The 27095-nt window shown below is 40.4% G+C and overlaps 1 protein-coding gene and 2 pseudogenes across 1 annotated transcript; 1 reads left to right on the top strand and 2 right to left on the bottom strand.

Annotated features, from left to right (window-relative positions):
- Nucleotides 1-523: 523 nt before the first annotated feature.
- Nucleotides 524-22362, bottom strand: LOC122736816 (2-iminobutanoate/2-iminopropanoate deaminase-like). Its single transcript, XM_043979222.1, has 6 exons — nt 22194-22362; nt 15809-15914; nt 5517-5571; nt 5276-5344; nt 4644-4699; nt 524-1070 (listed from the first exon to the last, which is right to left on the bottom strand). Exons 1-6 carry the CDS (start codon nt 22256-22258, stop codon nt 1014-1016), a joined length of 408 nt encoding a protein of 135 aa, XP_043835157.1. The 5' UTR covers nt 22259-22362; the 3' UTR covers nt 524-1013.
- LOC122736793 lies at nt 11287-11729 on the bottom strand (annotated as a pseudogene).
- Nucleotides 22363-22963: 601 nt separating the features above from the next.
- On the top strand, nt 22964-27095 carry LOC122746583 (annotated as a pseudogene).

Raw genomic sequence — 27095 nt, 5'->3', positions numbered from 1 at the left:
TGTGCCACCTAGCTGCCCCATATCACAGTTTTTAAAGCAACTTAAATGTCATATAACCTTGATCCCCATGACTATACTATGATGGAAGAATGACAGGAATTATTATCCCCATTTTATAGACCATATGATTATTGAATTTAAAGGGATCGGGACAGCTAGGTGGCACAGTATACTGTGTATAGAATACTGGCTCTGGATTCAGGAGGACCTGAGTTCAAATCCAGCCTCAGACATTTAACACTTACTAGCTGTGTGACCCTGGGCAAGTCACTTAACCCCAATTGCCACACACACACACACACACACACACACAAAGAATTTAAAGGGATCTCAGAGGCCATATAATCCAAATCCTTTTTACAGAAGAGGAAACTGAGGGCTAGTAAGTTTGAGATGAGGAAACTACAATTCGGTGATTTATCCAAGGTTATATAAACAGTGTGCATTGTTCTCCTAGTACAAGGGTTCTTAACCAGGGGTCCATGAATTCCTAAGGGCTTCCTGGACAGATTTCATGTAGGGGTAAGAAGAGAAATCTTATCTTTATTTTCCAATTTAGCATTTCCTTCAATTATTAATGGAAGCAACCAGCATTACTCAAAGAAGGGGTCTGGGGGCTTCACCAGAGTGCCAAATGGGTTCATGACACCAAAAAGTCTAAGAAGCCTTGGATCAGAGGTATAATGACAAGTGTTCATCCTTAGGGGATATAGGTGATAAGCTATGTGAGTGATGCTACTTAAACATTGTTCCTGCCAATCTCTAATCTTTACACTGTCTTAAACATTTTTGGTAGCTGATTTCTCATTTCTGCTTGCCAATTCAGAGTTATGATAACTTTAATTCTGTCTTTACCCCTGACTTGGGACAACTTCTAAAGTTAGTCATTGGAATGCCATTTTGTTAAGGCTGAGGATTTTCAACAAAAACTGCTGAAATTAGAAGAAGATGAAGCACTATGGTGACTCTAGCCCAGATGCCACTGTCAGCGCAGACAAGGCTTCTTTTCATGATCAGACACAAGTGAGTGGCCCCTGCACAGCTATCACTTCAATTTCCATATGAGCTCCCTGTGAGAAAATAAGGAAACAAAATCTATTTTAAAAAAGACGAAAACAATCTCAAACACCTAAAAATGCACCATGTGCTGGTCTTTTCCAAGGCAGCCCTTTTAAAAGTTTGCTTAGGGTATTTCATACCCCAGTTAAACCATACCAATAGCCCTTCCCCCCCCCCTCCACTGTAGTAAATAAATGCTTGGCAGTGGATAGTCAACTGAAGTCAGTGGAAGCTGTACTTCTGTAGAAAGGGGGGAGTGGATTGTAAAACTCCACCTAAAACCAGATGCTAGAAGAACAGCCAAGGAAAAACGAATAAAGGAGACATTATAGTATAAAAGATTGCCAGGAAACAGAAAAAAAAAAAAAGGCCAAGTATGAGAATTACTGTTAACTGAAATTTATATAGAATATTTGAATTACAAAGGGTTTGCATAAATTATCTTGTTTTATCCTTACAATAATCCCTTTGAGGCAAATATAACAGCCATTATCACTCCCCATTCTACAGATGAGGAAACTGAGGGTAGAAGAGGTTAAGTTACTTGCCATTATACAATTCCACATATCAGAGCCAAGATCTGCCAGACCCCAAGTCTCTGTCACTCCCTGTCACCAACTGCAAATGTTATCCACAAAAACAAACAAACGATAACAAAGTAGAAACTATTTCCTTTGGAGTGGTGAGAAATGGGCTCTCCAATTTGTAGACTCCTTTGGAGAGCAAAATGCCCCTCCTGTCCCCTCCCATTGATAGAATAACAGACTTTGATAACTAGAAGAGACTTAAGAGATTATCCAACCCAATGGCTTTCAAACTTTGTTTTGTTCATGGAACAATATCCTTTGCCTTCAGAAATTGAGGTACACTGAATTTTTAAGTTGGCAATAAAGAGAAGATAGGTAATTGGGCCCTATATCTAGGCCTTGGAATTCCTGTCCTCTTTTCCTTTCCTCTACCCTTTACCCTTCCTCTTTCTTTATTTCCCCAGTATTTGCAGCGAAAGAGGCATATGGAGACACAGATGTCAGTTAGAGTAAGAAGCAAACTGCAGCTGGGGCTGGGGCAATTTCCAGGTCTATCTATTATAAGGCAATTGTCTCTTTAGGACCCTATTCCTAAGGAGTAATCAGTGATGAAAAGAACAGAAAATGTTCTTGTGTCAAGGAAGAAAAAGGATTTGATATACCTCACTGTTACAAATTAACATTTTGATGTCTAGTAGGAGTAGAAAAATAACTTTTTTTTTAAAGAAACAGCTTTTTTTTTGTTTTTTTTTTTGCAGGACAATGGGGGTTAAGTGACTTGCCCAGGGTCACACAGCTAGTGTCAAGTGTCTGAGGTCAGATTTGAACTCAGGTACTCCTGAATCCAGGGCCAGTGCTTTATCCACTGCGCCACCTAGCTGCCCCGAAACACAGCTTTAATACAGTATTTATACAGTCTTGGAAAGCTATATGTAGTATAGAAGTGAGGGTTCAGAAGCTGTCAAATGTGGAGTGATGCCTCACTCATGTGGGAATAGTTTAGTGTCATAAACAGGCAGAGAAAGGGCTTATATTTATTAAAAACTAGAAAAATGTGCGTTTGAAGAAAACAGTTTCAAAGGTACCAGAAAAGACTACTGTGTGGGGAATTTTAGGGAGCTGCAAAGCATGATGGTATGACTGCCAATTTGCATGTACATGCTTTATAACTAGAGAGGATAAAGCTAAGAAAATGAGAAATCCTATGAACTTTGATCGAAAGAGGTCAGTCCATCTGATAGCAGAAATTGCGGGAGGTTGTGACTTTTGAAGTAAAAAGTGAGTAACTGAGAGTCAAGAGGTTCTCATTTAAGCTGTTAGGAAGAACAAGAGGAATCACTCAAGACTAGAAGGAGGAGAGAAAGAAGAACGTGGAGAAGACATGAACACACAGCAGGAGGGCTGAAGAGATGCTCCACTGGGGCATCAGAGAGGCAGTATTTAGGAGCCATCAGCTGGGAGGTCTCCACCACAGATTCGCGATTGGTCAGAGAAAGAACGGATTTCAATTAGAGTTTGGAAAAGGTAAAGCTTTTTACAAGCGCTTCTTGCTCTCTGCTGCCACCTCTGGTTTGAAAAAGAAAAGCGCAGAGGTTTTAGCAGCTTGCTGTGATGAGCCTGGCAAAGAGCTGGCTTAAAGAATGAATGAACCTCACCTGGGATGAGGAGTTCTGTTCTCACGGGAAAGCTTGGCACCCTGAGGAGTAGATTACTGGGATAGCTGATCTATATAACCCAGAGAGAGCCAGGTTTGATAAGTTTGGCTCAAACAACTGCTAGTCATTCACATGAAGAACGAACACTTTTGAAATACTCTTTAAAGGGAGATGGTTCATTGAAAGAGCTAAAAAACGTTTTGTCTGGGTAGAGAAGATTATTTACCCAGCTGATGAGGATCGACAGTCAAGCAAGCAGCAAGTGGAGAAGCCACTTGGGGAAGATGTTCCAGAATGGACAAAAACCAGGGAGGCTTGCAGGCTAGAATTACAAGTTACCCTAAACACATGGGGGTTTCTTTCCTCATGTGTTTCCATGTGCCCAAAGTTATCGAATGCATTGATGGGAGAGTGTGAGCTAGGTTTATTTTATTATTTGTGTATTTACTTTAATAACCATAATGTTTCTTTTGTCTTATTAAGTAAATCATTGTTGTTTAAAACTTAAAGGTATCATTATAGTGGCTGGCGAACTGTATAGACAGAAAACACCCAGACTAGGGGCTCAAAAGCTAGAGTGGTTTGTTACAGGAAGTGTTCTATCAAGAGTTACTCCTTGAATCCTAAGAGAATTTGAATGTAACTGTGTGGTGAGAGATCTGCTAGTGTAAGAACCAGGCAGTTAGCTGGTGCAGTGGATAAAGCATCAGGCCAGGAGTCAGGAAGATTCATCCTCCTGAGTTCCAGTCTGACCTCAGACACTTACTAGTTGTGTGACCCTGGACAAGTCACTTAACTCTGTTTGACTCAGTTTCCTCATCTGTAAAATGAACTGGAGAAGGAAATGGCAAACCACTCTAGCATCTTTGCCAAGAAAACATCACACAGACTCAGGAAGAGTTGGGCATGACTGAAAAATTACACAACAACAAAAGTATAAGAACAAGTTAGAGGAGCAAGCCAAATTCAGAGAGAGAGAGAGAATATGAATGTATTACACAATGAGTTGGCCTCACTCTGTCATCTGCCATGTTACATAGTAGGGGCATTGGGAGAGACCACACACCTCATTTTCTGATGTTACATGTACAAAACTTGTGGCAGAGTAGACCATCCTTGTTGGGATCACTGATTTGTCCTAATCTCCTCCTCCTTCAAATGAATTAATCAGGCCCAGAGAGATTAATAACTCTGCCCAAGGTTTTATACCAAGTTAGTGGCAGATTCAGGAGCAGTCTAACTCCTGATCCAGTGAAGAGACAATTATGCACAGTGGTTATGCGGGTCATCTCTAACTTGTGTCTGCCTGGATACCTCTGGGTCCTAGTGTCACAGTGTACCAAAAGGTGGGGCCCTATAGTCCTATGTATGGAAATGAGAAGAAGTAAGAGTTGTTACTTACAAGAGGCAAAGCAGCAACTTGGTAAGCAGATCTGGCTGGAAAACTACCTTTGAAAACTAGAAGTAAAATAATTCTGCATGAAAAGAACTCTGATGAGACAACTAAATGTTTCACAAGGAGTAAGCAAAGTAACAAGGGATTAGGAGAGCAAGGGATGTGTTCCCAGCCCCATTTGGAGCTTACATCAATATATGTATGATAGATTTCATGTTTTTATCTTTGATTATTTTTTGATACATGATGCTTCCCAACTGTAACAAGAATTCACCTGATTCTCCTATAAATTGGTATTATTCTGCTGCTGATTTCAGATCTTGTGATCAATTTATATTCTCATGATTTTGCTTCCATTTAGAATTATTTTCATTAAGTTCAGGGACCTAGAATAAGGGGTATAAAGAGAAACCTCTAGAAATTAAAAACAATCAGGGAAATGGTTCATACCACAGAACTAATCATTTTTAATTAGTTAATGAAATATATGTTTATTAATGAGACTGAGATAAATTTTAAAAAGAAAGATCACCAAGATTTCCAGAGAACATTTGAGGATTAAGGCGTCTCCAATGCTGCAATCCATTTCTTAGGAAAAGTAGATGAGAACAAGTAGACATAAATGAAAAATAACTTACACTGCTTGTAGACATCATTAAAAAGATTGAAGTCATTTATGTCAGCCAGTAGAACAGTACTCTTTACCACTAAAAACACATGGACACAATCTCATTAGACTCTAGAATTGAATGGGATTCTCCCAGATCCATCATACTTTGAACAAATCCAAGGACTAATGATATCCTACCATTAAAAATCCTTTCCTATTTTCAGACAAATTCCAGTATACAATAAAACAGCTAAAATCAAATCACTCACCATTACTGAAGTCACAGCCTCCAGCCTTGAGAATTTCTCCCACATTTACAAGAGCCTGTTGGTACAAAGCACAAAGCTGGAGGCATTGACTGATTTTTGTTTCCATTTCAATGTAAATGCTCCAAGTTGTTAAGTTTTATAGATTGAAGAGATTGAAAAAACAGCTGTTCTTTCAAGAATAAAAGTCTAATCCATTTTCCACACATCTTCAAATGCTTCAAGACAACAAAGTATGTTCCCCTTATGGATTTTTCTTCTCCATCTGAATCATTCTTTTTTTTTTTTTTTTTGGTGAGGCAATTGGAGTTAAGTGACTTGCCCAGAGTCACACAGTTAGTAAGTGTTAAGTGTCTGAGGCCGGATTTGAACTCAGGTCCTCCTGAATCCAGGGCCAGTGCTCTATCCACTGTGCCACCTAGCTGCCCCCCATCTGAATCGTTCTTAGTTCCTTCAATTTATTCTCCTCAGATGGCAGGGGTCAAGGCCATTTGCCATCACAGTTGGTTTCCTCTGGATACTCTCCAGGTTATCAATGTCCTTCTTAAAATTTGGTGTCCAGACCTGAACACCATACTTCAGATGTAGTCTGTTCTGGGCACTAACCTTCCTAGTTCTAGACACTGTGGCTCTTACAATGGAGCCTAGAATCATAGTCGCATTTTTTGGCTGACATAGTATAGTATTGAATCAAAATGAACTTTGCAAGATGCTGAAGCCCAAAGATCTCTTTCAAATGAATTTATGTCTAATCATGATTCTCTCATTTCCTACTGGCAAAGGTGATTTTTAAAAAATACAACTGTTAAGAGACTACTTTTATCCCTATTCAGTTTTGTTAGATTTGTTCTAAATTTTTAAGTTCTTCAAAACCTGGCCTTTTCCTAACTTTTTGGCCTTCTTATACTTTACTCTCATTCACATACTCTATGATCCAGTTAACACTGGTCTCCTTGCTGTTCCTCACACTTATGACACACCATCTCCTAATTCTTTTTTTTAATCTTAAATTTATTTATTTCTTTAGCATTTCCCCCTAGTTACATGTAAAAAAATCACAAATTTTTTCACATTTATTTTTAAAAAAACTTTGTGTTTCAAATTCTCTTCCTCCCGCCCTCCCTGCCCCTACGTCAGATATCAAGCAATCCAATTTAACTTATTCAAGTGTAATCATGCAAAACATCTCCACATTAGTCAGGTTGTAAAAGAAAACAGACAAAATAACTTTAGAAAGAGGAACTAACAAAAACAATTATACTTCAATCTGTATTCAGATACCATCAGTTTCTTCTCTGTAGATGAATTGCATTTTTCATAAGTCCTTCTGATAGCATTCTGCTTATCATTTCTTTCAGTTACTACTGCTAACTATATTACCCTCCATCCTATTCCCTCCCCTTGATATTTACTCTATTTTCTATCTTCTTTCACCCTATTCCCTCCTCAAAAGTGTTTTGCTTTTTACTGTCCCCTCCCCCAATCTGCCCTCCCTTCCTTCACCTCTCCACCCTTATCCCCTTCCCCTCCCACTTTCCTGAAGGGCAAGATATATTACTATACCCACTTGAGTGGGCATGTTATTCCCTCTTTGAGCCAATTCTGATGAGAGTAAGGCTCAATCACTCCCCCGCACCTCCCCCATCTTCCCCTCCACTGCATAAGCTTTTTCTTGTTTCTTTTATGTGAGCTACTTTCCAGATACTTTCACTGGCCAGCCCACATTCCTGGAATTCTCCCCAACCCCTCTTCTACCACCTAACTTCTCTGATTTTCTTCAAGTTAAAGCTAAAATCCTGCAAGAAGTCTTTCCCAGGGGGCAGCTAGATGGCTCAATGGAGAAAGCACCAGCCCTGGATTCAGGAGGACCTGAGTTCAAATCTGACCTCAGACACTTGACACTTACTAGCTGTGTGACCCTGGGCAAGTCACTTAACCCTCATTGCCCTGGCAAAAAAAAAAAAAATTTAAATAAAAGAAGCCTTTCCCAATCCTCTTTGATCTTAATGTCTTCCCTCTAGGTTTGGTGTACATTAGTTGTTTGCATGTTGCCTACCCAATTAAACTCAGAGTTCCTTGAGAACAGGACCTATTTTTGTTTTTCTTTGTTTCTCCCTATCACTTAGCACAGTGCCTGGTACATAGAAGGGGCTTAATAAATGGTCATTGACTTGAAGTTTTTGGATTTCATTCTTGTCATGCAACAAATTAGCTATTTATCTCAGTCATCTGACAATTCAATAACATGCCATCCTTTTATCCAAATCATTGATAAAAAATGTTAATGGCACAGGGGCAAGCATAGATCTGGTCAACTATTTCTGAATGCACTTGCCTACTCCTTGTTTTTTTTTTCTCTTCCATAAGAATAGGATGAGGGACTTTATCTAGAGCAGTGGTTTTCAAACTTCTGCCTCTTAGGTTTTATACTCTTAAAAATTAATGAGGAGGGGGTGGCTAGGTGGTGCAGTGGATAAAGCACCAGCCCTGGATTCAGGAGGACCTGAGTTCAAATACAGCCTCAGACACTTGACACTTACTGTGTGACCCTGGGCAAGTCACTTAACCCCCATTGCCCCGCAAAAAAAACCCCAAAACCCCCCAAAACTAATGAGGAACCACCCCCCCAACCAAAGACCTTTTGTTTCTCTGGGTTGTATCTATTGATATTTATCATATTAGAAATTAAACCAGGGCAGCCAGGTGGTACAGTGGATAGAGCACTGGCCCTGGATTCAGGAGGACCTGAGCTCAAATCCGATCTCAGACACTTGACATTTACTAGCTGTGTGACCCTGGGCAAGTCACTTAACCCCATTTGCCTCACCCCAAAAAAGAAATTAAACCATTTAAACACTATTTTGACTTATCATTTCTCTGAAAGTTTTGAAATATAGGAAGCATGTCAGACTTTGCAGATTTCCTATCCTATTCCATAATTCTAAGATGGAAGGGTCACTTTCCCCAGTTTCCTATTTTTTTCACCCCATAACCAGTTTATCCTTGTTGGTATCAACTTAAGAAAAAGTTTATTTTGCTAGTTTATCTACCTGTTGAAAGACAAAATTATCATCAAGGGAAGTCAAGAAATTGTTTATTGTTCTGCTTCTGCCGAAGATTGATTTCCAGCAGATATATAGATAACTGAAGATCCCCCTTCAGTACTATCATGCTGCCACATGAGGTATGTGATGTTTCCTCACTTGCCTATTCTTTCTTTCTGGCCAGGTGTTGTTTTTTGTTTGTTTGTTTTTTGCAGAGCAATGAGGGTTAAGTGGCTTGCCTAGGGTCACACAGCTAGTGTTAAGTGTCTGAGGCTGGACTTGAACTCAGGTCCTCTTGAATCCGGGGCTGGTGCTTTATCCACTGCACCACCTAGCTGCCCCATGTCCAGGTGGTTTCTAATGAAGACTAATGACCATTTCTATTCTGTTTCTGACTCTGTTGGTTTTCACTCCAGAACTTTCCATCAAGCTTCTCCCACTGTGGTTCTTACATTTGCTCACACAAATGTGTCTTCTTAATATAAAATGCTATACAATATGTATAATATGCACATATATACTATATAATTCAGAGGAACAACTCTTCTATATCTCTTATTTCTTCTGAATCAAGTTTATCCTTCCAGAAATATATTCTAGTCATTGTTCTCAATCTGACCACATCTTAGTGTTATGGGGGAAATTGGTGGGGAGTTTGGGGTCCTTAGGAATTCCTCTTTAAAGAATTGCACCCTCAGGGGCAGCTAGATGGCACAGTGGTTAAAGCACCGGCCCTGAATTCAGGAGTACCTGAGTTCAAATCCGGCCTCAGACACTTGACACTTACTAGCTGTGTGACCCTGGGCAAGTCACTTAACCCCCATTGCCTGCAAAAACAAACCAAAAAAAAACAAAAAAAAACAAAAAAAAAAAGAATTGCACCCTCTCTCACACAAATCCAATCAAAATAAAATAATATTTTATTTGGGCACTACAGAAAGAAAAACCTTGAGACAAGTTCCAAAGGGAGAAAACATGGCACAGAGACATGGTACTCTGAGATAACTATCTCCTCAAGCAGGAGACAGGCAAATACTTTTTTTTTTGGGGGGGGGAGCAGTGAGGCAATTGGGGTTAAGTAACTTGCCCAGGGTCACATAGTAAGTGTTAAGTGTCTGAGGCTGTATTTGAACTCAGGTCCTCCTGACTCCAGGGCCGATGGATACACTGTGCCACTTAGCTGCCCCGGCAAATACTTTTATAGAGGACCGATGGTGGTCCCGTGGGGTGATCATCTTGATGTAGGAGGCAAAAAAAAAAGGGGGTTAACAGAAAAACCTAAGACCCAAGCCCTAATTCAGATATGAGCCCTAAGAAGGATTCAGACCCCAGTTAATGGATAACTTCTTCATTAATATAAGTCAGGGCCTAGGTTCTTGTGTACCCACATTAATCAGCACCCATAACAAAAACATAAAGAGGCAGGTCAGAGAGAGCTTAACTATAACAATGATAAACTGACAGGGTATAGAAATTCAAACTGGAAATAAATGATAAATGAAGATGTTTTGAAACCAAGAATGGGAATCAAAAAGTGACATGCACTGAAAAGGCCAAATTTGTCCCCAGATTCACGTTATGATGTGTAAACTCCAAAAACACACCTCCGCAGAAAAAGGTACCTGCCTTGGGGGTTGGCTTAGGACCCCAGGAACTCCAAATTAGGATAAGCCCTCCCCTGTACCTCCCTAAGGTAGAGATTATTATAATGAGACTGATAATCAATTTATCCATACTATAAATATAACTGTCTTTTCTTTCCCTATTCAAGAGATACCTTTCCACCTTTCTGGTTCTCTCCCTGTGTTCACTCATAGTATTACAATAAAACTTGGGAAACTGAGTCACTGAGTCTTGTAATCTTTTTGGAACGAGTCACGATCAATTTGACCCTAATTCCATCCCACATCAATCTGACTGTGGAAAGTTTCTTTATTGGGTGTGACCACCCGAGGGAGGACCATCCTCCACTGGTGGTGGCTGGGGGAAGTTTGGTGAGGCAGCTCTGATTTCTGGAGCCATCTCTGTCCTCCTCATGCCGCTCAGGCAGCAGCCTAATGGCTTATCTTTCTTGCTTCAAGGTGTGTCTCAAGGAGAAGACCCATGTCAGCTGGCCATGTTAAACTTTAATAGTACTAACCCTGTAACATTAGCAACATGTATGAAAGTGAATTTGCTCCCCTGCATTGGGATCTCTATTTCATCTCACTTGTTGCAATACTTTGCGCTTATGCTCAGGGCCTAAGGAAAGCAATACTACTCTAGCAATAGCTGTGAAATCCAAATTTTATGCACTTCACCGATTTCTCCTCCTTTTATAACAGTAGCCCAAAGGAAAGAAATGCATGAACCTGACCACTCCCAAGTAGTAGGTAGCATGCCCCACAGTCTCCCCACCTTATTCCTTGGAATGTCTTGTGTAGAAATTTTGCATAAGGTTCTGGCCTTGTTCCTAGGCTAATAAAACATGCTTACTGGTGTCCCAATATGTTCTTTTTTTAAAATTTCCAAGGCTTTATTGAACAGGGTTACAAGACTGTTTTAGAAAATGCTGGTTCCAATTCCTTTCAATCCCCTGGCATGAGATGTATTCAGGGATAGACACATATACACACACAGACATACACACATATTCATACTCTGTGATGAACACACACACACACACACACACACACACATACCACAGCTACTAAGAGTGGTGGGTCCAATCTATATCCATTTTTAAAATCTTATTCATAGACCCAGTCATGGGCACAAGACTTATAGTCAACAGTTCTTCAGGTTTAAACCACAGGCTGATCTCCTTCTCAGCACTTTTTGCAGAATCACTGCCATGAATGATGTTCCTGCCAACTTGAATGCAGAAGTCCCCACGAATGGTTCCTGGCTTAGAATCAGCTGGGTTAGTCTCCCCCAGCATCACTCTGCCTGTCTTCACCACATTCAAGCCCTCCCAGACCATGGCTACAACAGGTCCTGAGTTCATATATTTCACAAGCCTGTCCTTCAGGTCAACATAATGCTGTTTCAGATGTTCCTCTGAGGCCCTAAGGAACTTCATGCCCACAAGGCGAAATCCCTTCTGCTCAAAACGTTTGATGAGTTCCCCGACCAGGCCCCGCTGGATGCTGTCGGGCTTGATGGCAATGAAGGTGTGCTCAGTGTTGGCCATGGTCCTCACCTCCTCCATCCCTTTGTGCCCCTTCCCCCCTTCCCCGGTGCCCCGCTGGGGTCCACATGGCTCTCCCGGAACGGAGGAACCACGGCCGGGACTTCTCCCCTTCCTCCTCCCTCGGTTCCAGCTCCCAATATGTTCTGACACAAGTGATGCAGAACTCTGGGAGAGGTTCCCAACCAAAAATCTAGGCCTCCTTCGGTGAACATAAAGAATGTGTCTCCCTTTCACCAATACTCAACAGGAAAGATTTAGTGGAACTCAAACCGTGGTGGATTAGGTGAGTACTAGAGAGAGAACTGACCTAAAATTTTAGTAGTCTGCAACAAATTCCTTCATATTCTTCTGGTGAAGAAGAGGGAGCGATGCTGGTTAGCTGACAGCATAGTTTTTAGGAAGACTCTACACCAGCCAAATGGCCAGTAATAATTCTATGTCAACTTGAAAGAACTCTAACGAAATCTCCTGAGGCGCTGACCTAGGCTATGACAGTAAAAGCCAATACAACCTGCTAATCTGATTTGCAATGGTCCAAAGAGGTGGAAGTTGTGATCTTTTGCCTGGATAATTGAAGACCTGGAGATAAGAAAGTTACCCTCAAACATTTAAAAAGCTAATACTTAGGAGAGGGATTGGACTTGTTCTGAGGGCCTGAAGGCAGAGGGCGGAACCAGTGGCAAGGGGTGGAGGCAGCAGAGAGACAGATTTAAACTACTTGAGGAAAAGCTCTCTGAAAGTGGGATGGTTTGCTTCAGAAGATAGAAAGCTCACTGGAGGTCTTCAAACAAAGGTTGGCCAGCCCAGTTACTGGAATTTTTGTTTAGGTGTGGGTTGGACTAAATAACCTTCCAACTCTTGAGATTCTCTGATCGATATGGCAAGCAGTGTGTTACAGTGGAAAGAACATCATATTTAGAATCAACACTACTTTCACTCACCTCCAACTGAAATTTAGCATTTCCTTCAATTATTTAAAAATATTATTTAAAAATTATTATTTTAAAGAACATTCTTTGAAGAAGGGGGTCCAGGACACCAAAAAAAGGTTAAGACACTGTAAGGGGGCTAAAATTTTAGCTATACTGTCTAAAAGATCTAATGAGTGGTCGCCAATAAATTATAAGCTTTAGCAAGAGTTAGACTTTTAAGCATTTATTAAGGAGAATAAGAATTTGGTAAAGAGAAAGAGAAAGGCCTACATTCATCTATCTATTAAAGGGAGAGAGCATTCCTAGCTCCGCTCTCCGCCAGAGTCCACATGAAAAGAGCCTCAATCGGAGCACCAGGCTCCCCCTTCTTCCTCCCACAAGAAAACGTCACTTCCTGATGCCAAAGAAAAGATGCATGGTCTTGCCCTCAGAGACCTTCACCTCATGGTGGAGCTTTTCTACAATAAGTCTCCAGCAGGTGGCGTCATTCCAATTGTTACAACACCCAGGACTAGATGATCTCTAAGGTTTATTTCCACTTCAAATTCTATGATTAATTTCTTGTTCATTAAAGGAAAACACTGTAATTTTACTGTATCCACTGAATATTTTTTTCTCTCTCAGAGCCAAAAGAAACCTTTTACTACAGGCCAAATCCACTAGCCCCTTTCCCTCTCAGACAACTTCCCATCTATTCTGTATATATCTATGTATATCTTCTATGTATAGGGTGGGCCAAAAGTCAAAAAGGGATCTGATGTTTTAGTAACTTTTTGAAATTTATTTTTTCTTTATTTTTTGCCATTATGAGATTTGGGGTTTTTGGGGGGATTTTTTTGGTGAGGCAATTGGGGTTAAGTGACTTGCCCAGGGTCACACAGCTAGTAATTACATGCCAAGTGGCTGAGGTCAGATTTGAACTCAGGTCCTCCTGAATCCAGGGCCAGTGCTCTATCCACTGTGCCACCTAGCTGCCTCTGAGATTTGATTTTTCACATGTAATGTAAATTCCTTTCCTAGGAATACTGTATATTATGCTATGGCATTATAAATTCAAAACAAAAAATAAAGGAGCTATTTGGCCCACCCTAGACTTAGCTATTTACATGTCTTTCCTAGTGGAACGTAGGCTTCCTGAGGACAGGGCATGTTACTTGTCTTTTGCCTTTCTTTGTATTCCCGGCACTTAGTCTACTTAGCACTCAGAGCTTAAGAAAATCCTTGGTGAGTGAGTAAATGACTACAAGGAACTTCACTGGACAGCCAAGTTGTTTTGCAGTAGTGGTCTTCTCAAGAGGTCTCTACGGCTAAACAGTCCACTCCTCATCTCCTGGGTCCAGCAATGAAGCGGCCAACACAGCTTTGTGAGGAGGAGGAGTAACAGTTTGTGTTTACTTAGTGCTTTGAAGTTTATGAAGTGCTTCTCACAGCAACTCTGTGAAGTAATTGAAAAGAAGCATACTTTTCCATTAGGAAAAATTTGTCACCCATGTAGAGGCCACATAATGTGGAAAAGGTGCTGCCCTGAATTCAGGAAGGATGTGTGTTCTAAAAATTTGCCTGACGCTTGACTAGCTGTGTGAACTTGGGCAACTAAGAGCACTGGACTCAGGAAGACTTCAGAATGTAGGGCCTGGAGTCAGGAAGATTCTTCTTCCTGAGTTCAAATCTGGCCTCGGACACTTACTGTGTGACCCTGGGCAAGTCATTTAACCCTGTTTGCCTCAGTTTCTCACCTGTAAAATGAGCTGGAGAAGGAAATGGCAAGCCACTCCAGTATCTTTGCCAAGAAAACTCCAAATGAGGTCACAAAGAATTGGACACAAATGAAACAACTGAACAGCAGACGGGTTAAAATTCTACCTCAGACACTTACTGGTTGGGTGTCCTTGGGCAAGATAATTAATCTCTCTCAGTTTCAGTTTCCTAATCTGTAAAATGAAGGGGGTTGGGCTCAGTGCTCTCTAAATTCCCTTACAGCTAGCTCTAAATCTATGATCCTATGACCTCTTGGGGTCTCCATTTACTCATCTATAAAATGGGAATAACGATGTATGTACGATTTAATTTATAGGGTTGTTGTGAGGATCCAGTGAGAAAATTTATGTAGGGTACTTTGGAAAAGTCAATTATTATTAAAAATCAAATCCAACAAGCACTTATTAAGTGCTTACTATTTCAAGAGATAAAAAAGAAAAAGAAAACTCTCCTTGACTTGAGGATAGAACATTTTAACAGAGCAATATATATGGATAGTTTAGAGAGAGAGAAAGCACTAACAGCTCCTGAGAGCAGGAGGGCTTCTTGTAGGAGGCAGCGTCTGAGCTGAGCTGCTTAAAGAAAATTTGAGGATTGTATTAAGCAGTAACCATGTCCCATCTTCTGAAGTTCTGAACCATTTTAAGGGATAGTATGTCGATTTAGATGTTATTAGAAGGACCAACTTCTGACCTGAGGGCCAGAACTGCATCAAGAGTTCAGCCATGGTTCATCTTTGCTCTTCCTCTCCTTTCGCCCCACTACAATGCCTCCAGCCCATCATCAGTACCTTCCTTTGGAGGGGGAGACAGTTACAAGGAGAAGCAAAAGATAAAGTTTTTGTTCTCTAAAAGGACTTACAGTAACAGATTCATGAAAGTCTAAGCCAAAAATGAAACAAAACACACTGATGAAGTCATGGGCCATTCCCAGGGCAGGCAGGAAGCTTGGAGATATTGAATCCATCTTTGTACTAATGTTTGGTATAATGGGGCTTTTCACGGTGACTTTCCCAGAATCCCATGGACAGCTTACGGTGGAGGCAGAGACCTAGAACCCAAGTCTTCCTGACTCCAAGGCCAGCTAGCTCTCTATCCACTACCCCATATAGCCATGCAAATTCATTCCTCAAATCCCATATACCTGTATGGTTCCTAGGCACTGGCAGTCCCTACTAAGATGTGTATAATGAAGGGGAGGTAGATTCTTTTTGGATCTCTTGAGATATATCTAAAAGGGAAATTAGCTATAACTTGTAACATTTAATTATATCAGCTGGTCACAATGACCAAACTTGGGACCACTCAAAATGATTGAATCTGATGGCACACTTCATATTAATTATGCAGAGAAGGGTTTCCAACTGGGCAGAGGGGAATGATTTCTTACCTGTTTAAATTCTTCCACCAGCCCTCCTGATACAAGCTTTCCACTTGTGGGATCTCTACCAACCTGTCCAGAGACATACAATGTCCGGTTGATCAGTAAACCCTGGCTAAAATTTGGAGAGATATGGGAGATAATGTTAAGTCAATGCTGAGAGTCTGTGCAAAGAGAAATTCCATATTTATGTAAGGACGCACATTTTAAAAAATTATTAAAAAACAAAACAAAAACAAAACTGAAAGCTGTGTAATTAAAACATCAAGCCTGGCTCAGGGAAGAAAGGAGAAGAGCAGTTCCCTCTATCTTTCTATATATAAGTGGGGGAACTATGGATATAGAACATAGGAGTCAAATTTGGCTCTAGCATTGCTTCAATCAAATTAAAATGTAATTGGAAAATGTTTAACAAAATAAATTAAAATACAATATAACCTAGAAAATGTTGATTTGTGGTTTTCTAAGTCAATATGTGGTTCTCTAGGATGTGTTTCTATTTGAGTTTGACAACATTAGTGTAAAACACTGCATACGCTGTCAGATACTGTTGGTGTGTCGGTTATGCTAAACTTTTTTTCTCATTCTTTCTATTCTTTGTTACAAGGAATGGATCCAGATCTGGGTAGGGGAGATAGGAGAGAGCTATTTGGAAATGAAGGTCAAATAACAACAAAAGAAAGCAGTAATTTTTTTAAGGGTCCAAATTGTAAAGTTGCTATCTACATGGGGCTAAAATTCTAGCTAGACTGTCTAAAAATCTAATGAGTGGTCACCAAAAATTATAAGCTTTAGCAAGAGTTTAGACTTTTAAGTATTTATTAAGGAGCATAAGGATTTGGTGAGGAGAAAGAGGCCAAAATTCCTTCATCTATCTATCTCCGGGAGCCAGCATCTCAGCTCAACTCAGAATGAGTTCCCAGGTGAAAGAGAGCCCCCTCTCCCCTTCCTCTTCCCAGAAGCCTCTTGTGAAATAGGAAACAGGGCTGTACACACACACACACACACACACACACACACACACACACACACACAGCTCCAAGCTAATTGGCTGATTGCTTTGATCAACAGTACTGATGAGCAAACATCACTTCCTGATGCCAAGGCCACGTGGCTATGTCCTTAGGCCAGAGCTCACAAAATGTTCCTCCCAGCAGGGGGCATTATTCCAACTCTCACAAAATGAATGTATGGAGGAATGAATGCTGTGTACACAACAGGTGCTTAAATATTTGTTCAAATATTTTAAAAGTTTTGGCATTTCTTTTCATAAAAAAGCCTTGCTATTGTTATGCAAAATTTACTAATCTAGATGGTTAATGAATATAAAACCCCCTGGATTTGATGGAGCTGCCTTATTATCCAAAGGAATCTTATGAAACCTAGGATCAAAGAGATGAAAATGCTCTCTAACTGAACTCCAGCTGAACCCAAACAATATTGGTATGTCAAGCAAACCCCAGAGTTATTTGGGGTGTTGCATACCATTTGCCTTTCCAAATGTCTGGGAGTTTATAGCTAGAAGATAAGCTCCATCTACTGTGACTTCTTTCCCCAGAATAACTGGTAGATTTTATGGCTCTCTAATAAACACCTTCATCTGCTGGAGCCATCCTCCCAGTACTTGTAAAAACATCTAAGTATCCTTATTTGTGAAAACCCCTTTTGGATCATATACTCTTGGTTTGTTTTGTTTTGTTTTGTTTTGTTTTTTGGTGAAGCAACTGGGGTTAAGTGACTTGCCCAGGGTCACACAGCTAGTAAGTGTTAAGTGTCTGAGGCCAGATTTGAATTTGGGTCCTCCTGACTCCAGGGCCTGTGCTCTATCCACTGTGCCACCTAGCTGCCCCTCATATACTCTTGTTATATTTTTTGCTTTTAAGTTGAACTGTCAAACTGATTTGTATTATGCTAATGGAACTGATAACATCCTATATTAACAAGCCAGGAAAACCAAAAGTTAATCAATCTGGATCTCACTGATTTACCAATAGAGACTGAAAACTTGGATGATCAAGGTCTGTACCAGTGAACAAAGAAGGTTTAAATACTTTCACTCAAAAAAGGATTTTGAGCTTCTTCTTTGGAAGGAGTCTCCACATATACATGCTGCTTGCTCTTGGGAGAATAAATTGGTGCTGTGTTTTCCTAACTACTCTCTGATCTGTTCCGTGAATTTCTCGTTCTGTTTTCCATAGGAGACAGTTATGAAAATATATATTTTTAACACTACTTAGGGGAAGAAGTGTATAGAAAGACCCAATGCACTTCTTTAAAAAAAAAAAATCCCCCCACAGCACTTCTAACACAGTGCTAACTTTTTTTTTGGCTAACTTTTTAATTAATTAAAATAAGTCCCTTCATTTCATTGTTGATGTGATCCCAAGTGATCCCATTCCAGGTTTTCTTGGCAAAGATATTAGAGGATTTTGTCAGATAAAAATCTGTTATGAAGAGAATCTGAGGCACAAAGGTCTGGACATTACTTATTAGCAAGGCTAGCAGCTGCCAGTTATAGAGGTCAATGGCTCTTCAGTGACCAGAGAAACACATTACAATCAGAGGAGCTTTTTCTACAGTTTGTTGATTATATAAGTACCAGTGATGCAAACTAAACTAAGAAAGCTGAAGGGTGGGACACTGACTGGCAAGAGGGGTCTTTAGAGTCCATAGCAACAGAGAAAACAGAGTTAAGTAATATCCTCTGGACAGTCCTGTGCAAAATACCACAATACCAGAGAGACCCAGTGCTGGGCAAAACATCTCCTGAGCAGGTTGGATTATCCACCACTCTTCTTCCTTATCTCTCTCAAGAGAGAGGATCAGCTTGTAGCCCTTAAGATTTGGGTACCTACACTCTTACAAATGCTACAGTGATCCACAGATATCAGTTACAGTGATTAACTAAAAACTCCTAACAATGAACCAATCAGTCATCAATAATCAATTTCACAGTTTGCCATTTCCTACTCATTTTACAGATGAGGAAATGGAAGCAAACAGGGTTAAGTGACTTGCCTAGGTTCACACAGCTAGTAAGTTTTTGAGGTCACTTCTGGATTGAGGTTTTCCCAACTCCAGGACCAGCACTCACTTCACCACCTAGCTGAATTTTATTACTAGGTAACTAAATTCAGCTGAATTTAGATTCTTCTTAGTTTGAACCTCAACAGCATGACTCCAAATGCCAACAAAACAGAATTCTAAAAAAGTTTAAATCACACTTCTATTAAGTTTATCAACAGAACTGGGACTGTTCCTCAGCATATGCTGTCAGCCCCTGATTATATGGGGTTTTTTGTTTTGGTTTGGTTTTTTTGGTGAGGCAATTAGGGTTAAGTGACTTGCCCAGGGTCACATAGCTAGTAAGTATCAAGTGTCTGAGGTCACATTTGAACTCAGGACCTCCTGAATCCAGGGCCAGTGCTCTATTCACTGCGCCACCTAGCTGCCCCCCTGATTATATGTTCTATGTGGATGAATGCACAAATGAGTGATGGATGCCTCCTGCACCTTCTTCTCTAGTGTAGTCAGTTTGGAAAAGGACTGGGGGAAATTGTCCCTGGCAGTGAGATAAGCCGAATGGCTTAGAGAGCAGAGATCTCAGTTCAATGTCCAACCTGGCAATAACTTTTGGATAGAAGTGCTGAGTGTACAGAAAATGTGTTTACAACAGGAAAAGGTAACATATTTGTCCCCAACCAGCACTGACCTCTAACTTTGGCAATGGTCAGTGACATTCAGGTGACATATCAAGTGAGATTTTTGTTTTCTAGTCAGTCCTGTGATTGCAATATGGTTTTTTTTGTTATTTTTTGACTAGAAATTAGAGTTGTAAGATGATTATAGCTCCATTTGTGTAGCATAATCACTTAAAGCACAGGTAAATGCTGCTCACAACTGCTCTGAGTGAAGCCAAACCAAATTAAAATGTAATTGGGAAATATTTAATGAAATAAATAAAAATATAATAGACCACAGATTTATTATTGTTGTTATTACATGGGTCATAGAACAGCATCATCTATACAAAATCAAATTTTAGGCAATGGAGAGACACAAAGCGGGTGTAAATAAATTGGGACATATTCCAAACAATGATTTGGATGAAATTAAGTGGCAGAAAAAACATCATTATGACAAGGGATGACAGATGGGTGGCCAGGGGGCTTCACTGCTATCTCAAGAAAACAGGGTGGACCTACTTTAGAGGACTGATGGGGGGATATGGATGGCTTGCACCTGCATCATTGAAGGAAACTCAAATTAATGATCTAACAGATTCATCAGAATATTTGCATTATTGAGTATGACTAAAGAGAAGGAAGTAGATAATGTAGATGTACACTGATTGGGGAATGGTTTAAACAAATTATGGTACAATGAAGTATGTGAATCAAGGAAAGGGATATGCACAATAATTCCAACAACATAAATAGAAAGAATAGCAGCAACAGAACAAAGAAATAGAGACTGAATGCTTTGTGCTTATAGGGACCAAGCTTGGTTGCAATGACGCTATAAGAAGGTAGTTCCTTTGGTTCCACGAATAGGTGAGGGACTATCAATGTAGAACACTGAATATATTGGCCCAGCTTGATTGATATGCTGGTTGGCTTTACTTATTTATTTTTGTTTGTTTTAATGAACTGCTCTTCTCCCCCCATGGCTTTCTGGGTGGTGGGGAGTGAGGAAATATATTGGGAAATGAATGTGATGTAAAACCAAAAGATATCAATATATTTTTTCTTGCAACACGAAGTAAGCCAGAGGAAAAGCAGGGTATAACAATGGTATCCACAAAATATTTTTTAAAAACTCGTGGTATAATATAATATAACAAATATAGTATAATAAACATATTAAACTAATATAATAAAGGAAAGCAGTATAAACTATGACTCCACCAACGTAAATGGAAAAACAGCAAGAACAAAATAACATTATGGAAGTAACGATGATGATTATTATCACCCTTCACATTTAAAGAGTCAAAACAATTAAGGGGGGCAGCTAGGTGGCGCAGTGGATAAAAAGCACCAGGAGGACCTGAGTTCAAATCCAGCCTCAGACACTTGACACTTACTAGCTGTGTGACCTTGAGCAAGTCACTTAACCCCCATTGCCTGGCAAAACCAAAACAAACAAACAAACAAACAAAAAACCAATTAAGGAACTTGCCCAACCATAGAACTAGTAAGTATCAGTGCCAAGGCTCAAGTCTTCTGACTCAAGACCCATGCTCTGCCTCTAAGTACTACAAATCCCTGTTCACATTTTCTTTTCTCCATATGTCAACTCTATAGCCAATGACGGTATTAAGTTGCACATTATGACTATTTAACACAAGGGATTTCCACTTGTCCTGGTTTTTCCACTCCTGACACCTCTCACTATTTGTGTATTTCCTTAGTCTTTAGAAACTTGGATCCACCTATAATAAACTACCTTCCCTTAATTGCCAATTACTGCCCTTAGAATTTAAAAGTGGCTAATATGACAAAAAAAGGAAAATGTTGGATGTTGGAGGGGATGTGGGAAAACTGGGACACTAATCCACTGTTGGTGAATTTGTGAACTGATCCAACCATTCTGGAGAGCAATTTGGAACTATGCCCAAAGGATTGTAAAAGCGTGCATACCCTTTAATCCAGCAATATCACTATAAGGTTTATATCCCAAAGACATCCAAAAAATGGGGAAAGGACCTATTTATACAAAAATATTTGTAGCAGCTCTTTTTGTGGTGGCTAAGAATTGGAAATAAAGGGATGCCCATCACTTCAAGCTGTGGTATACGATTGTGATGGAATATTGTGTTATAAGAAATGACAAGAAGGATGATTTAAGAAAAACTTGGAAAGACTTGTATGAATTGATGTATAGTGAAGTGAGCAGAATCAGGAGAACGTTGTGTACAGTAACAGCAATATTGTTTGATGAAGAATTGTGAGTGACAACTATTGTCAACAATAAATGATCCAAGCCAAATCTGAAAGGACTAATGAAGACGCATACTATCCACCTCCAGAGAAAGAACTAATGCTGATTGAATACAGACTGAAACATGCTATTTTTCACTTTATTTCTTTCATTTTTTCTTTTATTCGAGTCTTCTTATACAAAATGAATAATATGGATATGTTTTACATAATTATACATGTATAACTTATATCTGCTTACCGCTTCAGGGAGCAGGGAAGGGAAGGATTGAATTTGGAACTCAAAATAAATAAAAATGTTTATTAAAAAAATAAGTAAAGGCTTACACCCGACCTAACCCTTCACAGGTTGTAAACTAAAGCGTTGATTATTATTTTTAAGCTAATGCATTATTATTCCTAAGCAAATGCATTATTATTATTATTAGTGGATACATTATTATTATTTTTACCTGTAGGGGCCGATGGCTTGTGGTGCCTTTTCTGTGCTGAGTACTTTTTTCATTAAAGAATTCATGACAATTTTTCCCCCCTCTCTGCAATTCTATGTGTCTTCACTCTGTGCAAATCGTGACAGCGGATTTTTTGCGGCTCTGGAAAGGTAGGGAGTTTGGTTAAGGCAAGTGCCCATGCAGTAGGAGAGTGTCTCGCACAGCATTCTGGGAATTGTAGTCTCACTCAGTTCGCTCAGTTTACACCTGCGCACTTAAATTATTTGTATCTTGACAGCTCCTGCTCGCATATTCAGAAGTATTCCATGTCCTGCCTAATATATCGTTATGTATGTATTTATTGTTCAACAAGGGCAGTTTAACAGACCAGTGTGTGATGTAACGGCTCTCTAGAGGGGTTAGGAGAAAGTTGTTTGGACAGACTGGGCATGCGCCAGCTGTCTTTCCCTCCCCCCCCCCTTCCGCTCCTTTCTTTTCCTCTCCTGACCTCTAGGACTGCACTAGCCCAAGAGTTAATGATTTCCAGGGTCATGGACTGGACTAATAAACTACAACTCAAATAATTTTTAGCCAAGGAGTCAGAGGAGGAGAGTTATACTTATCCTACGTGTCCCCCTCTCAATAGCCCATCAACCCAAAGTAGCGAATATTAGACAGAATAACTTTATATAATGCTTTGGACATCACGAAGTGCTTTATAGTCATTGTTTAACTGGTCCTTACAATATCTATGGTTATCATTGGTGTTACGAACTGTAGATCCTCTGATTATGTCCGTTGTAACAGATGAGGAACTTGAAGCTGGCAGGTTCAGGGACTTGCTCAGGGTCATTTAGCATCCTGAATTCCACTGCAGGTCTTCTTGACTTGAGACAGCTTGGTATGGTGGGAGAAGCATTAGATTTGGAAGCAGAGGATATGGGTTCAAATCCTAGCTCTCTTGATTACTATCTGCTTTGGTGCTAATCTCTTAGTTGTCTCTGTACCTCTATTTCCTCATCTATTCAGGTAAGAGTTGGATGAGGTGATCTTTTAAGGTTCTGTACAGTTTTAAATGGCCCTAGTCCATTCTCAACCGGCCAAGAGCAAAGGCTAGGAGATGATAAGATCATAGATTTACAACTGGAAGGGACCTGACTTTTATTTTACTCATGAGGAAAGGAAGACCCAGAGTGGCAAAACATTTGCCTAAGAAAGTGGCAGAGCTAGAACTTGAACCCAGGTCTCTTGGGCAACTGATTTAGAAAATTCATATGTAGCCAAACTTGAATATGGTTAAATATTTAATGCTATTTATATTTAGTCATTTTTCAATCGTCTCTGACTCCTCGTGACCCCATTTGGGGTTTCTTTTTTAAAATTAAAATGGGGTTGGATATCACTTCTCTCCTATATATATATATATATATATATATATGTATTTTGTGGGGCAGTAAGGGTTAAGTGACTTGCCCAGGGTCAACAGCTAGTAAATGTCAAGTGTCTGAGGCTGGATTTGAACTCAGGTCCTCCTGAATCCAGGACTGGTGCTTTATCCACTGCGCCACCTAGCTGCCACCTAGCTTTCTCCTAGCTGCCCCCCGCCCCTGCAATTTGGGGTTTCTTGGTAAATATACTGGAGTGGTTTTCTATTGACTTCTCCAGTTGATTTTACAGATGAGGAAACTGAGGCAAACAGGATTAAGTGACTTGGCCAGGGTCATACAACTAGTGTCTGAGCCTCGATCTGAACTTGGGAAAACCCCAGGTACAGCACTCTATCTACTGTGCTACTTATTGATATATTTAGCCTATGTCGTGCATGTCATGACCCTATACAAAATTGTTAACCCAAAATTTGCCTTGGGTTTTCTCTCCTCCTTTTCCCATACACCCTGTGACCTCATGCCATCCTATCCCCAGGATCCTCATAAACTAATGCTTATGGGACGTGTATGTGTGTGTGTGTGTCACACACATTTGAATTCTGATAGAGAGATGGGAAGTATTTTCAATTTATCTATTTATGTTTTCTACTTTCCAGGAACTTAAAAACTGGGAAAATTGTCTAACATACACATTCTAACACTGTTAGCAAAAAAAAAAAAAAAGGGAGATAATATATAATCCAACTATTAGATGTTATGACACAGATTGTAAAGGGAATGGGATTTAAAAGAGGGGGAAATGAGAGAGAGGTTATAGGATTGCAGCCAGAGGCTCCAGGATATCAGGAAGATTCCCAGATGGCTAGTGATAACTGTAGAATTGGAAGAATGGGCAAGATAACAGATAACTCAGTCCAGAGAATACTTCTTGAGCAGATACCAAATTTGGCTTGAGAGTGACTGAACACTTTTTTCTGGGACCAGGAACAGAGAATACATAGCAGAGGCATCAAGAAGACCAGAGAAGGCCTAGGGAAATTTTTATATAGAGATTAGGAACACTGCAAGCTTTTTAGGCTGTGAATAGGCTACATTTGGACAAAATTCTAAATACTTTACTCCATTATGTTATATATACATTTGTATCTATGTGTGTGCATGTATGTGATATGTACACGTGTATAAATATGTGTGTGTGTATATATATATATTCATTCTCTTAAAATAAGCCCTAGAAAAAATACTTTATGGCCTGGAAGTATAGAGGCAGTGAATAGACAGGAAAGAGATGGTGCTCAGCTAATCAGGGTCTTTCAATCCAGGGAGTCAACCTGATTTAGGGACCCAGGGAGTTCTAGGAGGCCTTATATTGGAGTCCACTGATCATCGAAATTGAGTGTGATAGAAACGCAGCTCAAAGAATCCAAGCAGGCAGCAGAGGGTGGTTGAAGGCCTCTTTATTCATCTTTGAAGATGGGCATTCTTCTGAATGTGCCAGAGAGTGCACTGAAATGAGGTCCTTCACCTGTATTTATACCCCTTGTCAAGGGGTCCCTCTCAACCAATCACATTAAGGTACTTTACTATCTCCCTATTTACATTTCAGTTATTACAGTTGCTATTTATACAGAATAACAGTAACAGCCTAAGAACCCATCAGGTGATACTAGTTGACCAATGAGATTTTGGCACTAGGCCTTAATCATATTCTGGGCAAGAATGTCCCCATTCCTCACTAGAACAGTGCCATGTGAAGACACAGAACCATATATAACTTGTCAAGAAACAAAACTTAAGTCGGGGTTTGAACATCAGGGTCACGTGGGGATCACCCTGGGCCCCTCAAGGTGAACTCCCAGCCCAGTTCGACTCCCATAAAACCCAGGTCCCTCTTCTGGCCCTGCTCAGGCCTAAGGCCCTGGAGCCTCAGCCCCTTAGAGCCTCATGTGTCAGGCAGCCCCCTCTGGGAGGTTTGGGCCACAAAGCTGTAGGGCATGAAACCAGACTCACTCTCTGCCTTTAGGGCTCTGAGAAGAGTCCAAATCTGGTCTTTTCTTTCAAGTGGGAGAGGAAATTTTACCTGGTGAAATGCTTGGGACTGAAGACAAAGTACTGATTCTAAGGAAGTGCTGGTGCTTTGAGAATTGACAGAGAATCTATGAGTTTATGACTGAGTGCTGAATTCTGGCATCTTTTTAACTGGGGCTTAGATTGCTATAGAGCTTAAGATAAAAATTTACATTTTTAACAGGGGCAATGCTTTAACCAAAATAAGTGAATCATCTTATGGCACAGACCCTACAAAAGGTATTTTGGGTATTCAGCACCCCTGAAAACGTCTTTAAGTACAGTTCCTGTCTTTCTTTGTGATTGTGTGAATGCTAGCTATTATGTTACAGATACCTTATCAATAGAAGGAATTTCCATGCCAGGAGTTCCCTACATTGAACATATCCAACAATGGTCTATGGGCCATCCTGGTCTTTCATATTAGAGGGACACCCTTCTAAGGCTGAGAGTCTGTTTTATTTTAGACACAGTTCTGGATTATGTGGGGTTTTTTTCCATTGGAAATCTTTAATTCTAATTTTCTGCAGGCAAACAAATGCTTGCACATCAAATTAGACTGGGAGAAATGGTGGGTCCTAGGGAATCATACAAAGCTATGGGGAAAGGATAGAAGCATCCTGTAGACCAGTGGTGTTAAATTCAAATAGAAACTGATTACTGTTGTTTGCATATTGACTTAAAAAAAGATTATTACGCTTCCCCCCAGCCCTTCCCCATCTTTCCCTTCTCTCCTGGTCCTTCTCCTCCTCGCGTTCCCTTTTCTCTTGGCTCCTCGCCTCCGCCTCCGCCTCTATCTCCGTCCTCCCTCCTCCCTAGCCCACCAGCCCACCAGCCACCTCTTCCTCCCTCCTCATCCTCCGCCTAGAGTTCCAGCTTCCCTCGTGAGAGCCTAACCGTTGGCTAAACTGCGTTTCCGCTCCTGCGCACTATCGCCGAAGTCTGGCTCTCGGGCTCGCCTTGCCCTGGTGCTTACCCCCTGTAGCGCTAAGCCTCAAACAGGCAACAAGAAGGCAAGAAGTACTCCTTCTATACAGAAAGATTTTACAAGCAATTCGCCAGGTACCAAATGAACATGAGCACAAGTATCTACAGAACTGGGCAAGGGAAAAATTAAAAAAAAAAATAAAAGTGCCACAGAAGAGGTAAGGATGAACAAGAGCTCAACCTGGTGGCATCAGCCCCGCCTTTCACGACTGTCCAGCTTCTTTTCTTTTCTTTTTTTTTTTCTAGTGAGGCAATTGGGGTTAAGTGACTTGCCCAGGGTCACACAGCTAATGTGTTAAGTGTCTGAGGCCAGATTTGAACTCAGGTACTCCTGACTGCAGGGCTGGTGCTCTATCCACTGGGTCACCTAGCTGCCCCTCCAGCTTCTTTTCAATGATTGGATACAGTCCGAATGATGATTACTCAAGGAAATCTGCAACTGAAAGAATTGGATGAAACATTACACTTAGCAAAAGCGTAA

The sequence above is a fragment of the Dromiciops gliroides genome, chromosome 1, assembly GCF_019393635.1.
Source record: "Dromiciops gliroides isolate mDroGli1 chromosome 1, mDroGli1.pri, whole genome shotgun sequence".
In the NCBI taxonomy this organism is placed as follows: domain Eukaryota; kingdom Metazoa; phylum Chordata; class Mammalia; order Microbiotheria; family Microbiotheriidae; genus Dromiciops; species Dromiciops gliroides.
This window is presented reverse-complemented; position numbering and strand designations above follow the sequence as displayed.

Bases quoted from the DNA above. Each gene is read 5' to 3' on its own strand.
- LOC122736816 (XM_043979222.1), bottom strand. From the start codon at position 22,258: ATGAATTCTTTAATGAAAAAAGTACTCAGCACAGAAAAGGCACCACAA. The intron at 4,700-5,275 runs GTAAGTTATTTT...TTTTACTTCTAG, and splicing joins TAATGATGTCTACAAGCAGT to TTTTCAAAGGTAGTTTTCCA. The intron at 1,071-4,643 runs GTAAGTAACAAC...ATTTTCTCACAG, and splicing joins AAGTTGCTGCTTTGCCTCTT to GGAGCTCATATGGAAATTGA.